Below are 15,729 nucleotides of genomic sequence, written 5' to 3'. Positions count from 1 at the left end.
TATACATTATGTGTATTTGTTAACTTTATTTAATGTAACCTTTAATAACAACATAATGTTTATCTTTGATAATCATTTATTTGAACACTCTTAACATTTCTTTTTACTTTTACACTATTATTTTAAAAAATCTGTAGATAATGCTTTCGTTAAACCAATGATAACTTCTGTTTAATCTCTGCCACGTAATATAGGTGGGTGCATTTTCCTATGTATTTCCATTTTTACAGGTTTATTCCTCCACAGTAAAGCTGGTATTTTCTTGGTTAATGTATTTATTGTTATTTATGCATTCTATCATATTCTTTTTTTCCCACTGTTCAGTGCAGAAGGAAAGTACAGGGTTTTTTTTTTTTTTTTTTTTTTTTTAGATTTCATTTATTTATTGAAAGAGTTGCAGAGAGAGAGAGAGAGAGAGAGAGAGAGAGAGAGAGAGAGTCTTCTATCTGCTGGCTCACCCTCCAAATTACTGCAAAGGCTGGAGCTGAGCTGATCCAATGCCAAGACCCAAGAGCTTCTGGGTCTCCCATGAAGGTGTAGGGGCCCAAGGACTTGGACCATGTTCCACTGCTTTCTCAGGACATAGCAGATAGCTACATTGTACGTTGAGCAGGCAGGACTCAAACCAGCACCCATATGGAATGCTGGCACTGCAGGCAGCAGCTTTACCCATTATGCCACAGCGTTGGCCTCCAGAGTTTTCTTTGAACTCTTGTCATTCACCTTCTCTCCCAGGTATGATTCTGGGTCCTCCACATGTTCCTAAGAGGAAAGAAAATGAATATATCACCTGTAAGTGGTTTTTTTTTTTTTTAAATTATCCCCCAGTTTGTCAGTACTTATTTTAGGTGTTTAATGCTAGTTTATTTATTTATTTTCTTTTTAGATTTTTTTAAAATTTATTTGAAAGCCAGAGTTACAGAGAGGCAGAGGGAGAGAGAGAGAGAGTCTTTCATCTGCTGGTTCACTCCCCAATTTGCCACAATGGCCAGAGTTGCACTGATCCAGAGCTAGAAGTGAAGAGCTTCTTCTGGACCTCCCATATGGGTCCAGGGGCCCAAGGACTTAGGCCATCTTCTACTGATTTCCCAGGCCATAGTAGAGAGCTGGATTGGAAGGAAAGCCACTGGGACTTGAACTGGCACCAATATGGGATGCCAGCACTGAAGGCAGTGGCTTTACCTGCTATGCCACAGTGCTGGTCCCAGTATACTAGTTAATTAAAATGGAAAATATGGGGCTGGCTCTGTGGCTCAGTGGGTTAATGCCCTGGTCTAAAGCATTGGCATCCCATATGGGCACCGGTTTGAGACCCTGCTGTTCCACTTCTTCTCCAGCTCTCTACTATGGCCTGGGAAAGCAGTGGAAGATGGCCCAGGTCCTTGGGCCCCTGAACCCATGTGGGAGGCACAGAAGAAGCTCCTGGTTCCTGGCTTCAGATTGGTGCAGTTCCAGCCATTGCAGCCAATTGGGGACTGAACCAGCAGATGGAAGACCTCTCTCTCTCTGCCTCTCCTCTCTCTGTGTAACTCTGACTTTCAAATAAATAAATAAATCTTTAAAAATTTTAAAATAGAAAAATAAACATAAAATTTGTTCTCATGGTATATACAGAAATGAATGATGAATTTGGCACAATTATGCATCATTACTGTCATCTATCATAATGCAGTTTGGTCTCTTGTCTTTCTGTTGCTATAGCAAAATATATATTTGTTACATGAATTGAGTTGAAACTAAGCACAATATGCTACATTTTTGGGGTCGTGTTGTCTGAAACAGTCTAAATGTAGATGATGTACTGAGCAGTGTTTTAGTGCTACCTATGAAGTAAACACTTAGCATTCCGCAAGTGGAAGAGTTACCTAGTGCTAAAACACAAATCAGTTAAGTTTGTTTTTGAATTGTTAGAGTAATGGAGTCCTTAATACCTTTGAGAAGCTGAATTGGATTCTGGAATAGAATAAGGAATGTGTGAAGAATCTACTGGAGGCTTATTTATTTATTTATTTATTTGGCAGGCAGAGTGGATAGTGAGAGAGAGAGAGAGAGAGACAGAGAGAAAGGTCTTCCTTTGCTGTTGGTTCACCCCGCAATGGCCGCCGCGGCCAGCACGCTGTGGCCGGTGCAACATGCTGATCCAAAGCCAGGAGCCAGATGCTTCTCCTGGTCTCCCTTGTGGGTGCAGGGCCCAAGGACTTGGGCCATCCTCCACTGCACTCCCGGGCCACAGCAGAGAGCTGGCCTGGAAGAGGGGCAACTGGGACAGAATCCAGTGCCCCGACTGAGACTAGAACCCGGTGTGCTGGCACCGCTAGGTGGAGGATTAGCCTGTTTAGCCACAGTGCCGGTCTGCAATACTGACTCTTGAATGGGCAATGTTAAGGAGAAGTATGTAGAAGCATTGAGAATAAAAGGCAAGAAATCATCAGTGAAACTGCAATGGGAATGAACAGAAAATAATTTCCAGGAAAACACCATGCATATCATTTCCAATATGTCAGAGAAAAAAATATATTAAAAGACAGGGCAGACATTTAGCTTAGTGTTTATGATGCCACCTCAGAGTGTCTATGTTTGATTTCCAATGCTGGCTCTAGTTTTTAGCTCCCAGATAATGCAGACCTGGGGAAGCAATGGTGATGTCACTAATGAAGGAGGCCTAGATTCCATTCCTCAATCCTGGCTTCAGTCCTGCCCCACCTCTGTTTGGTGTGGTTATCTAGGAAGTGAATTAATGTGTCAAAGCTCTCTATCTCTCAGTACATCAACATTTTGCTCTATCAAGCTAATAAATATTTTTAAGTAAGAGAGAAAATACAGGTAAGACAAAGAATACAAATTAGCTTTTGCCCTTGTCTATGATTATTCTACTGATAAACAATTGAAATAACTGCCCAAAACATTCAAATGATAAACATTTGAAATAACATTATACATAATTAAAGTGAAAGCAATGGAATTATTTGCCCATAAAGAGAACCTGGGAATGTCTGCAGTACAATCTGCATTTGTGACTCACTGAGAAAAATGCTTAGAGATTTGTTTAAGAACCTGCAATAGTCACCAGAATTGTAATCCAGCAGGCTAAGCCTCCACTATCAATGCTGACATCCCATGTAAACAAAGGATTTGAGTCCTTGCTGCTCCACTTCCAATCTAGTTCCCTGCTAATCTGATTGAAAGAGCAGTGAAAATGACTTGAGTATTTGGACCCTTCCATCAATATGGGAGACCCACAGAGTCCCAGGCTCCTGGCTTTGACCTGGCCCAGTCCCAGCCATTGTGGGCATTTGGGAAATGAACAGTAGATAGAAGATATATCCTTTTGTCTCCCTGTCTCTCCCAATCTCTGTAAGTCTGCCTTTCAAATAAATAATCTTAAAAAATAGGCCAGCGCCTCCACCTTGCGGTGTAGTCAGTATTGCCCCTCTTTTAGCCTGCTGTGCAATTCCCCTTGACAGATGTGGCCTTTGTGATTTGAACCTCCTGTTTCCCTCCAGCTTGGGCATTTCGCACAGCCAGTAGATAATGGGTTTGACTCTGTTGAATGCTCTGTGTGGCTTTCTAAACACTCAACAAGTCTAATGTAAAACCATATCCTTCCTTTTTCCTTCATATTCATACACAACTGTCAGTGTTTGTTTTGTGACAGAGTTAACATGTTGACTGGAAGTGTAATGTTACAGGTGATGATAGCATTTGAAGACCTGGCTGTGTACTTTACCTGGGAGGAATGGCAGAACATGAACAATGCTCAGAAAATCCTGTACAGAGATGTGATGCTGGAGACCTACAGCAGCCTCTTCTCCTTGGGTGAGTGACACCCATCACATTCCCAGTGATAACATTTTCTTGCTATTTGACAAGCAAGGGAACACTTTATAATGTTTAATATTGGACAGGATTAGAATTTGAGTCCATGAATAATCTGAATATCTACCATCTAACAAAAGATTCAAATTGGAACATTTGTTGTATAGCTCCTTAACCAAGCTGTAGTCCTTCAAATAACCCAAGATAGTGATTTTACAAAGTCTTACTTTGTTTCCATTAATAGGGCACTGCATTACCAAACCTGACTTAATCTTCAAGTTGGAGCAAGGAGAAGAGCCATGGATGGTGGACAAATGCTTGAATCAGAGCCTTTCAGGTCAGTCTGCACATAAGAGACAGGGAGGCCAAAGCAGAAAGTGTGTATATGTTGACTAGTAGTCTTTCCATGAAATTTTCTCAAGCCTTACTCCTGCTGACAGCTGGTTTTGTGGATCAGACACAGGCATTTAGAGATACCAGTATCTTTTCTAAATTTTGTTCTTAGTGAAGATGTTCTTTGATTAAAAAAAAAAAATCCAGTCATTTCCTGATGTTACTAAGGCTTTTATTTAGGTTTGATACATTCCCCAAATTCTAACTTGTCCTTATCTATACTTTTATACCTTTTCCTTCATGCACTTATTAGTTCCTTCAGTGCTTGTAAGTTAGGCAACATACAGAAACTTATTTTTTTAATCTTAATGTTTCTGGTCTTTTTTTCTTTTTTTGACAGGCAGAGTGGAGAGTGAGAGAGAGAGACAGAGAGAAAGGTCTTCCTTTACCATTGGTTCACCTCCAATGGCCACAGCACACTGTGGCTGGCATACCATGCTGATCTGAAGCCAGGAGCCTTCTCCTGGTCTCCCATGCGGGTGTAGGGCCCAAGGACTTGGGCTACCCTCCACTGTACTCCCGGACCACAGCAGAGAGCTGGCCTGGAAGAGGGGCAACCGGGACAGAATCCGGTGCCCCAACTGGGACTAGAACCAGGTGTGCCAGTGTCACAGGCAGAGGGTTAGCCTATTGAGCCACGGTGCTGCCCTGTTTCTGTTCTTTTTTTTTTTTTTAAAGATTTATTTATTTATTTCAAAGTCAAGAGAGAGAGAAGAAGGAGAGACAGAGAGAGAGAGGTCTTCCAGCCACTGGTTCACTTCCCAATTGGCTGTCATGGCTGGAGCTGTACTGATTTGAAGCCAGGAGCCAGGAGCTTCTTCCAGGTCTCCCACATGGGTACAGGGGTCCAAGGACTTGGGCCATCTTCTACTGCTTTCCCAGGCCATAGCAGGGTGCTGGATCAGAAGTGGAGTAGCTAGGACTTAAACTGGTGCCCATAAGTGATGTTGACACTGCAGGTGGTGGCTTTACCTGCTTTACCACAACGCCAGCCCCCGGAAACTTATTTCTAACTCGTTGCTCAGATTGAGTTCCCTCTCATGATTTTGCCCAGGCATAGAACTTGCTCAGGACTGAATCAATAAGTGTGAACTCTCTTTTTTAGTCTCTTTTTTTTTCCCTCTGTGCCTCTCAAATAAATAAGAAAATTATAGTCTGTTGGAAACATTTGAGGAGTGAGCCTATAGTTGGCAAACCTCTGTTTCAGTCTGTCTTTATCTTTCATTCTGTCTCTCTGACTCTCAAGTAAGCAAATAAGTAAATGCTAAAAGATGGTCATGTGGCCGGTGCTGTGGTGCAGTGAATTAAAACCCTAGGCTGAAGCACCAGCATCCCATATGGGCACCAGTTCGAGACACAGTTGCTCTACTTCCAAACCAGCTCTCGGCTATGGCCTGGGAAAGCAGTAGAAGATGGTCTAAGTCCTTGCACCCCTGCACCTGAGGGAGACCCAGAAGAAGTTCCTGGCTCCTGGCTTCAGATCAGCACAGTTCTGGCCTCTGTGGCCAATTGAGGAGTGAACCATTGGATGGAAGAGCTTACTCTCTCTTTGCCTCTCCTCTCTCTTGTAACTCTGACTTTCAATTAAATAAATAAATCTTTAAAAAAAAAAAAGATGGTCATGAGTAAGCCTCTGTGTTGTGACATCATAAATTATGAAGCTAGGAATGACACTGTGGTGCAGTGTGTTAAAGCTCCAGCCTGCAGCACTAGCATTGCATATGGGTGCCATTTCAAGTCCCAGCTGGTCCTCTTCTAATCCAGCTCTCTGCTAATGTACCTGAGAAAAGAGAAGAGGTTGGCCCAAGTCCTTGGCCCCCTGTACCCATGTGGGAGACAGGAAAGACACTCCTGGCTCCTAACTTCATCTTGGCCCAGCATTGGTTTGTTGTTCCCATATGGGGAGTGAATCAGCATATGGAAGGCTTCTCTCTGTCTATCTCTTTCTATAATTCTAGCTTTCAAGTAAATAAAGTAAATCTTTGAAAGAAAAGAAATCATAAACTAAGCATGAACTTATATAAAACATGAAAATAAGTGATCCTAGACTCACCAAGAAAGTAATGAGCTTTTGAGACCCAAGCTCAAGTAGCCTCCTGGGTTTATGTTGAGTGGCTTAGATTTTGTTAAGGGTGGAGTTTGAAGTATGATTTCTCTCTTATTTTTCAGTATCATTGAAAAATAAGCAAATAAAAAGATAAGAAAAGCATAGGAAATGAAGCTTTCAGTGAAAATAGGAGGCAACTGATTAAAAGCATCTAGAAATTCAAATTATCACACAGGAATGTTTACAGAAAGAATCGAGAGGAGGTAACCAGCACTGATGATTTCAGAATGAGCTAGAAAACACTTTTCAAAGAAGATGAGCACATCCCAGTTTGCAGAAACAAATTCTTCAAACTGATTGGGAGTGTTTAACTAAAGTGGTAGATTGGGACTTTTCTCTACCTGTTGTATTTCTGAGAGGCTGAAGGTGTTGGGTGTCCTTAGGAATTTGGGGAAGCTGGCATAGAGTAGAGACAAGGTAGTTTTTCATTTGAAAAATCCCACAAATGATGTTTACCTAGGAAGACTGAACATGAGACAATCTTAGATCCAAATCATACTCCTTAAATGTTGTCCTGCTTAAAGTACAGGCACATTTCACTCTTCTCCACCTGCAAGTAAATGATCATGTTTATGGTTGAAATATCGGAGAATCAAAAAGCACACAATTTTTATAAAAATAAACTGGAGAAAAAGGACAGGGGAAAAATGGTTGCTAGGTAGTGGGTGAATATTTTGATTAAATATTTGTCCATTCTTTAAAATATTTTATAGTTATTTCATCTTTGTGAAAGGCAGAGTGATAGTGAGAGAAGAAAGAGAGAAAGAGGCCCTCTATTAGCTCACTTCCCAGATGTCTGCAACACTTAAGTCTAACTAGTCTGAAGCCAGAGCTCTAGAATTCCTCTAGTCTTCCCTGGTGTCTCACAGGTTCCCAGGCACATGAAACATTATCTGCTTCCTTCCAGTTTACATAGGCAGAGATCTGTACTGAAAGCAGATTAGCCAGGGCAGGCATCCCACTCATCATAGCACAAATGTCATTCTACCATCCTTGACAAATTCCCATAGTAAAAAGGATCAGGTTTGAACATTGGGAAACCTCATGGTATATTAATGTATTAAGGAGAAAAACCATATAATGGTCACAAATAAGTACCTCATACTGATTCTGTGAAAATCTTATGCCACTTGGATAACAAGTAACTTCATTCTCTTTACATGAGTATGCCAGGAGAAACAGTAACATGTGATTCAGTGACATGATTGCTTTTTTCTCATTTCAGTGGTCATGAAAATGGATGACCTGATTAAGATCAACCTGGAAAGTCAGGACAAAAATCTGAATCAGGATTTTATGAAAAATAACAAGACATCAGCTCACAAGAGAGTTGAATTAAGAAAAACCCTTAGTTTAAATTCAAGCCATATTCCAACACTGATTATTAAAAAGGGAATCTATTCAGGATTGAATCCTGAGGAATGCAATAAATGTCACACTGTGTATCCCCACAGTGGGCCTGATCAACTACAGGCTGGAGAGAAATTTGATAACACTAAGATACCTGGAAAATCTCTTCACTTCTGTGAGCCTCTTAGTCAGTATGACAATATTCACATCATGAAGCAGCCATTTGGACCCACTGGACAAGCAAAAGTCTTCACAAGAAAGATGTTCTGGAAATCTGAGAGGGTTCATATGGCAGAAAACTGTAATAAATCAACTGTCACTTTTGGAAAAACAACTCAAATAGAAAAAGCTATCCATGAAAATTCTAGCCTCAATATGCATCAACAAACTCACACAAGAAAGAAATTTTATAAGTACATTAAGTATGTTGAACCTGTCATTCACCAGTCACATCTTACAATAAATCACAGACTAAATACAAGGGAAAAACTTTACACATGTAACCCTTGTGGAAAATCACTCAGTATTAATTCACCTTATGAATGTAATGACTCTGGAAAAGATTTTGGACAAAAGTCAGTCCTCAGGAAATGTCAACAAATTCACACAGGAGAGAAATCACATGAATGTAGTGATTGTGGAAAAGCCTTTACACAAAAGTCATACCTCATAAACCATCAGCGAATTCACACAGGGGAGAAACTTTATAAATGCCTTCATTGTGGAAGAGGCTTTCTGTGGAAGTCAGCCCTCATCATACACCAGAGAATTCACACAGGGGAGAAACCTCATGAATGTAATGACTGTGGAAAAGCCTTTGGACAAAAGTCAGACCTCATCATACACCAGCGAATTCACACAGGGGAGAAACCTCATGAATGTAATGACTGTGGAAAAGCCTTTGGATGCAAGTCACACCTCATCAGACACCAGCAAATTCACACAGGGGAGAAACGTCATGAATGTAATGACTGTGGAAAAGCCTTTGGATGCAAGTCAAACCTCATGAAACATCAGCGAATTCACACAGGGCAGAAACCTCATGAATGTAATGACTGTGGAAAAGCCTTTGGACAAAAGTCACACCTCATCATACACCAGCAAATTCACACAGGGGAGAAACCTCATAAATGTAATGACTGTGGAAAAGCCTTTGGACAAAAGTCACGCCTCATTATACACCAGAGAATTCACACAGGGCAGAAACCTCATGAATGTAATGACTGTGGAAAAGCCTTTGGATGCAAGTCATACCTCATGAAACATCAGCGAATTCACACAGGGGAGAAACCTCATGAATGTAATGATTGTGGAAAAGCCTTTGGATGCAAGTCACACCTCATCAGACACCAGCAAATTCACACAGGGGAGAAACCTCATGAATGTAATGATTGTGGAAAAGCCTTTGGATGCAAGTCACACCTCATCAGACACCAGCAAATTCACACAGGGGAGAAACCTCATGAATGTAATGACTGTGGAAAAGCCTTTACACAAAAGTCATACCTCATCATACACCAGCGAATTCACACAGGGGAGAAACCTCATGAATGTAATGACTGTGGAAAAGCCTTTACACAAAAGTCAGACCTCATCAGACACCAGCAAATTCACACAGGACAGAAACCTCATAAATGTAATGACTGTGGAAAAGCATTTGGACAGAAGTCAGGCCTCATCATACACCAGCGAATTCACACAGGGGAGAAACCTCATGAATGCAATGACTGTGGAAAAGCCTTTGGACAAAAGTCAGGCCTCATCGTACACCAGCAAATTCACAAAAGGGAGAAACCTCATGAATGTAATGGCGATGGAAAGGCCTTTGGATGAAAGTCAGACCTCATGAAACATCAGTGAATTCACACAGGGGAGAAACCTCATAAATGTAATGACTGTGGAAAAGCATTTGGACGAAAGTCACACCTCATCGTACACCAGAGAATTCACATGGGGCAGAAATCTCATGAATGTAATAACTGGCAAAGCCTTTGGAAACAAGTCACACCTCATCATACACCAGAGAATTCACACAGGGCAGAAACCTCATAAATGAAATGACTGTGGAAAAGCCTTTGGACACAAGTCATACCTCATATTACACTAGAGAATTCACACAGGGGAGAAACCTCATAAATAATGATTGTGGAAAAGCCTTTGGCCATAAGTTAGGCCTCATGATACATCAGCGAAATCACACAGAGCAGAAACCTCATGAATGTAGTGACTGTGGAAAAGCCTTTGTATGAAAGTCACACCTCATATCACACTGGAGAATTCACACAGGGGAGAAAACCCATGAAAGTAATGACCAAGGGAAAGCCTCTGGATAAAAGTCAATCCTTTAGAAACATCAGAGAATTCACACAGGGAGGAAACCTCATGAATGTAATGACTTTGGAAAAGCCTTTTGACAAAAGACAAAACTCATCACAGCAGAGAATTCACACAGGGTAGAAAACTCATGATTGTAATAACTGTGGAAAGCATTTAGCCATAAGTCAACCTTCATCATGCATCAGGGAATTCACACAGGGCAGAAACCTTATGAATATAATGACTGGAAAAGCCTTTGGACAAAAGTCAAACCTCATAATGCACCAGAGAATGCACACAGTGTTGAAACTTCATGAATGTAATGACTGTGGAAAAACTTGATTTTAACTTCCAACTCCAAATGCATCAGAAGATTCACACAGGGAAATAACCTTATAAATGTAATGACTGTGTAAAAGCCTTTTTCTATAAGTTATATCAAAACAGAATTCACACAGGGCAGAAACCGTATCAATCTAATGAGTGTGGAAAAGCCTTTATAAATCATATGTTGTAAATCATAGCTCATATCACACCAGAGAATTCACATCGGAGAGAAACTTCATGAATGCAATGACTGTAGAAAAGCCCTTGGCAATAAGTCACATCTCAGAATGCGTCAGAAAATTCACATGAAAAGAAACCTTTTGGACATAATGACTTGGAAAGCTTTTTCCCATAGTTCAGCCCTCATTGCACATCATCTAATTCATATGTGGGAAAACACTTTGTATATAATGCATATGGAAAAGCCTTTATCCATAAGTAACACCCCATAAAACATCAGAATTCACATGGGGGAGAAACCACATGAATGGAATGAGTGTTGGAAAACTATGCCAATATCACACAATATAACATCGAGAATTTATTACATGGTGGAAATCTTGTAATAAATGTGGGAAAGCCTTTTGTCAGAAGGAATACCTCATAACACATGTAGTTCAAACAAGGGATAGAACTTAAGAATATAATGAATGTGAAGGACTTTTTCCAAAATCAACATAACCATGTGACAGAGCCATTTGCTGGAAATTACATCCCATACAATAGGTACTCCCATAAGGAAGAAAGGTTGGGACCAGCGCTGTGGCACAGTAAGTTAAAGCCCTGGCCTGAAATGCTGGCATACCATGTGGGCACTGGTTCTAGTCCCGGTTGCTCCTCTTCTGATCCAGCTCTCTGCTATAGCCTGGGAAAGCAGTAGAAGATGGCCCTGCACCCATGTGGGAGACGCAGAAGAAGCTCCTGACTCCTGGCTTTGGATTGTGGCAGCTCCAGCCATTGCATCCATCCAGAGTTAGGAGTTAGGAGTCTCCACTCGGCTGCTTGCCTGATGCAGACACAAGCTGGCACAGATGTTATGTATGTCCAAAATGGCTCCTGCTCTATTAGCTTGCATGTCTTTGTGAGGTGATTGGAGAGAGAGAAACATGTCTGTACTGTCCCTTTTTTTTCTCTCTCCTCTAGTTTGGCTGGCACACTTTCCCTTGGATATTTAAGCCTCATTTCCTCTAGGTTCCTGCCACATTTTTGCCGGTGGCTCAGGCTACTGTGGTCTTGTCTCACCTCACTTTCCAGTTCTGGTGCATAGGCTCTCAGCTGTTGGAGTCATGATCCATGGGCACCATGCCATCCATGTGGGTTCACTGCATCCCTCTAATATCAGTAGAATTCCCTCTGTCATTTTTTACCTGACTCTTCCCTGAGACTACTCTATTTCCACTTTTTTTTTTATTTTTTGACAGGCAGAGTGGACAGTGAGAGAGAGAGACAGAGAGAAAGGTCTTCCTTTGCCGTTGGTTCACCCTCCAATGGCCGCCGTGGTAGCGCGCTGCGGCCGGCGCACCACGCTGTTCCGATGGCAGGAGCCAGGTGCTTATCCTGGTCTCCCAAGGGGTGCAGAGCCCAAGCACTTGGGCCATCCTCCACTGCACTCCCTGGCCACAGCAGAGAGCTGGCCTGGAAGAGGGGCAACTGGGACAGGATCGGTGCCCCGACCGGGACTAGAACCCGGTGTGCCGGCGCCGCAAGGCGGAGGATTAGCCTGTTGAGCCACGGCACCGGCCTCTATTTCCACTTTTTAAAAACTATTTTCTCCTGGGCTAGAGCAGTAAGCTCCCTCCCTACTCCACCATCCAATTATTAGCCCATCTCTATATGATTATGACTCTGTTTCTGCCAAATTACTAATTCATATACCATATAATCAAAATTAAATGCCTTCCATGGAGTGCATATTTATTTTGTCATTTACTACTGTCACCTGCATGTGTAATGAGTAACCTGATTTGTAACATTCCTAACACAGGGAAATGATGGGCCCCACAGTTTGATTTATAATTGTGTGGTCATCTACTCACTCTAAATGCTGGAAGTTGTCCCAGCAACTGTCATGTGTATAGGATTTGAGTACATTGCAGTGCCAGCACCATCATGGTCATCAGCATAGGATACATTATTAATGTTTCTAGATGCTCCTGGAACTTTAAATTATTTTCTGATTGTGGAAATTTTCCAAACTACAAGTCTATATCATACTGTAATTTTTCCAGTTTATTCCAGACTGTTCTTTCACCAAATATTCATCCACATATTTGTTTTTAATTATGGCTCACATTAAAATGACATTGTTACTAAGGGCAAGACAAAGTTTTAACTTCCATGTGCATCAATTTTCTATATTTTGTCTTTCATTTTATTAATTTCATCTGAGTATGTCAATATCCACATGGAAAGCAATCTTAGCACTGCCAATGTATGATGATTTTTTGGGGCACTTATATTTTCATGTCATGAATGCACTAAATAATGTTCAAGTTGTCTTAGCAATCTCCATCTTTATGGCCTATCAAATAATTTTAGAACATTACATTCTTTTACACTTTCAAGGACACTTTTTTATAGCTTCTTTATATTTCGAGAATCAAAATTGTCATTCTCTTTAAAATTTCCATTCATTAGATCAAGACAATTTTATCTTGGTTTTAAAATTACTGAGTTTAATGGCATAAACTTTCTTTGATTTAAGAAAGCACAGATTTTCTGTATTTAAATGTGTATTGAGGGCTACTTTTATTAATATCTGTTACATCTCCTTGTAACCTTATTCCTGCTTCTACTAAATTTACCATTTGTACACACAACTATCAATATAAAACATATATTGAAATGAATACATTTCTCTATTTTTCATGTTGATTCAAATTTATTATTACCACCTCAATAAATAATAACCTAATTTGTGCCAATTCTAGTGCAGGGCACTTCAGGCTACCATGATTTACTTTATCATTGTAAGGCCATCAAATTCTGGCAGATGTCCAAATTTTATTTTCACAGTATATGAGAACAATTTAGGGCGCGTTCCATCACTCATTAGCAGGAGATTTAATTCTTAGCTTTATAGACATTCATGGAACTTGAAATTAACCTTTAATTATGAAAATTTGTTAATTTTTAAATTCACTGGAGTCACTCTTTTGCACAAATACTTAAGTCTAGACCAATCCTAACCCTGTGAATCTGTGGCCATGGTGATTTAATTTTTATTGTAAGATCATCATCACCCCCAACATTCTGTAAGTTGCCTTCTGGGTACACAGTGTCTCAGGGCCACTTTAGCCAAGGGTAATAATTCTTTCTCCTCAACGTAGTAAATATATGAATATATGTAACATATATAACATACATATATTTTATTCATAGATAAATTTGCCACTGTGTGTCTAGATACTAGTATGTTTCCTGAAAATTATGTGGGAAAATAGTGGGATCTTAATGTTATTTTTATCCCAGAATTATGTATGTTTATTTAATTTTAGAGGCTGGTAGACTTGGAGAAACAGAGAAACAGACTTTATGAGCTACAACTTGATGGCTTACTCTTCATTCTTGTAATTTTCAGAAACTGGATCATTACAGAAATCTGAGTATTCTTTTCTGATGATAAATACATTATACAGATTTCAAAATGTTGCTCTGTGTACATTTATATTACAAATTATATATATATGTGCATTTACATTGTAATGTCATAAACACACACACATATATATTATATATATATAAACACCTTTAAAATTCTTGTTATTGGTATAATTTTTTTGAATTTTAAATATTTACTTCTTTTTAAAATTTTAAGTAATATAGTTTGATATATTTCATATATACAGACTAATGAATGTAAGTGACACTTCCCTCAATACCCTCCCTCCCACACACACTCCAACCCTTTCTCCTCTTCCCTCTCACATTCCCACTTAACTTTTACAAAATGATTGCATAGTTAACCCTACACTAAGTAAGAGTTCAACAAGTCAGCAAATAGTATGAAGGAAAAAAATAAATTAAAAAAAATCACTGTTCCTCAATGGAAAAGACAAATGCTCTAAACAATCATCAAATCTGAAAAAGTGTATCTAACTCTAATACATTACATTTTAGGTACTCTATTAGCTACCTCAGATCAGGGAAAACATATGATATCTGTCTTGGGGACTAGTTTATTTCACTAAGTATAATGATTTCCAGTTTCATCTATCTTGTTGCAAAAGACAGGGATTCTTTTTCTTTTTTTTTATAACTGAGTAGTACACCGTAGTGTGTATATACCTTTATTTTCTTATCAAGTCAACAATTGATTGATATCTGGATTGTTCCCAGACCTCAGCTATTGTGAATTGTGCTGCAGTGAACATGGGGTTATAGATAACTCTTGCATATGCTAATTTCTTTTGGTTTGGGTAAATTCCAAAGAGTGGGATGGCTAGATCATATGGTAGGTCTGTAATCAGATTTGTAAGATATCTCCATACGGTCTTTCACAGTGGCTTACACCAGTTTACATTCACACCAACAGTGGACCAGGGTAACTTTTTCCAAATCCTCATCAGTTTTGTCATTTGTTGATTTTTTTTTTGACAGGCAGAGTTAGGCAGTGAGAGAGAGAGACAGAGAGAAAGGTTTTCCTTCCATTGGTTCATCTCCCAAATGGCCACTATGGCTGGTGTGCGGCAGCCAGCACGCTGCAATGATCCAAAGCCAGGAGCCAGGTGATTCCTCCTGGTCTCCCTTGTGGGTACTATCCTTTCTTCCCAGTTCTGACTCTTAAAACTGTACAAATTATGGGATTTGATTCAATGCACCAGGTCTTTTTTTTTTTAATGTTTAAATAATATTTTTAACTTTGTAGAAATTTGCATTTTCTTTTTTTCACTTTTTTTATTAAACTTTTATTTAATGAATATAAATTTCCAAAGTACAGCTCATGGGTTACAATGGCTTCCCCCTCCCAAAACTTCACTTCCACCCACAACCCTCCCCTTTCCTGCTCCCTCTCCCCTTCCAATCACATCATGATTCATTTTCAATTCTCTTTATATACAGAAGATCAGTTTAGTATATATTAGGTAATGATTTCAATAGTTTGCCCCCATATAGCAACACAAAGTGAGAAAAATAGTGTTGGAGCACTAGTTATAGCATTAAATAAGAGTGTACAGCACATTAAAGACAGAGATCCTACATAATATATTTTTAAAAAAATTAATTAATTTTCTATGCCATTTCCAATTTAACACCAGGTTTTTTTTTTCATTTCCAATTATCTTTATATACAGAAAATCGATTCAGTATATAATTCGTAAAGATCTCATCAGTTTGTACCCACGCAGAAACACAAAGTGTAAAAATACTGTTTCAGTACTAGTTATAGCATCACTTCACATTGGACAACACATTAAGGA

The 15,729-nt window shown here is 39.7% G+C and overlaps 1 protein-coding gene across 1 annotated transcript; it reads left to right on the top strand.

Moving 5' to 3' along the window:
• The first annotated feature begins 741 nt into the window (after positions 1-741).
• Positions 742-13,939, top strand: LOC133754637 (zinc finger protein 260-like). Its single transcript, XM_062185058.1, has 4 exons — positions 742-792; positions 3,690-3,816; positions 4,061-4,153; positions 7,542-13,939. The coding sequence occupies exons 1-4, from the start codon at positions 757-759 to the stop codon at positions 9,497-9,499; spliced, it is 2,214 nt and encodes a 737-aa protein (XP_062041042.1). The 5' UTR covers positions 742-756; the 3' UTR covers positions 9,500-13,939.
• The last annotated feature ends 1,790 nt before the right edge of the window (positions 13,940-15,729 follow it).

The sequence above is a fragment of the Lepus europaeus genome, unplaced genomic scaffold (genome assembly GCF_033115175.1).
Source record: "Lepus europaeus isolate LE1 unplaced genomic scaffold, mLepTim1.pri SCAFFOLD_259, whole genome shotgun sequence".
In the NCBI taxonomy this organism is placed as follows: Eukaryota; Metazoa; Chordata; class Mammalia; order Lagomorpha; family Leporidae; genus Lepus; species Lepus europaeus.
Note: the sequence above shows the minus strand (reverse complement) of the source record. Positions and strands in the feature narration are given on the sequence as shown.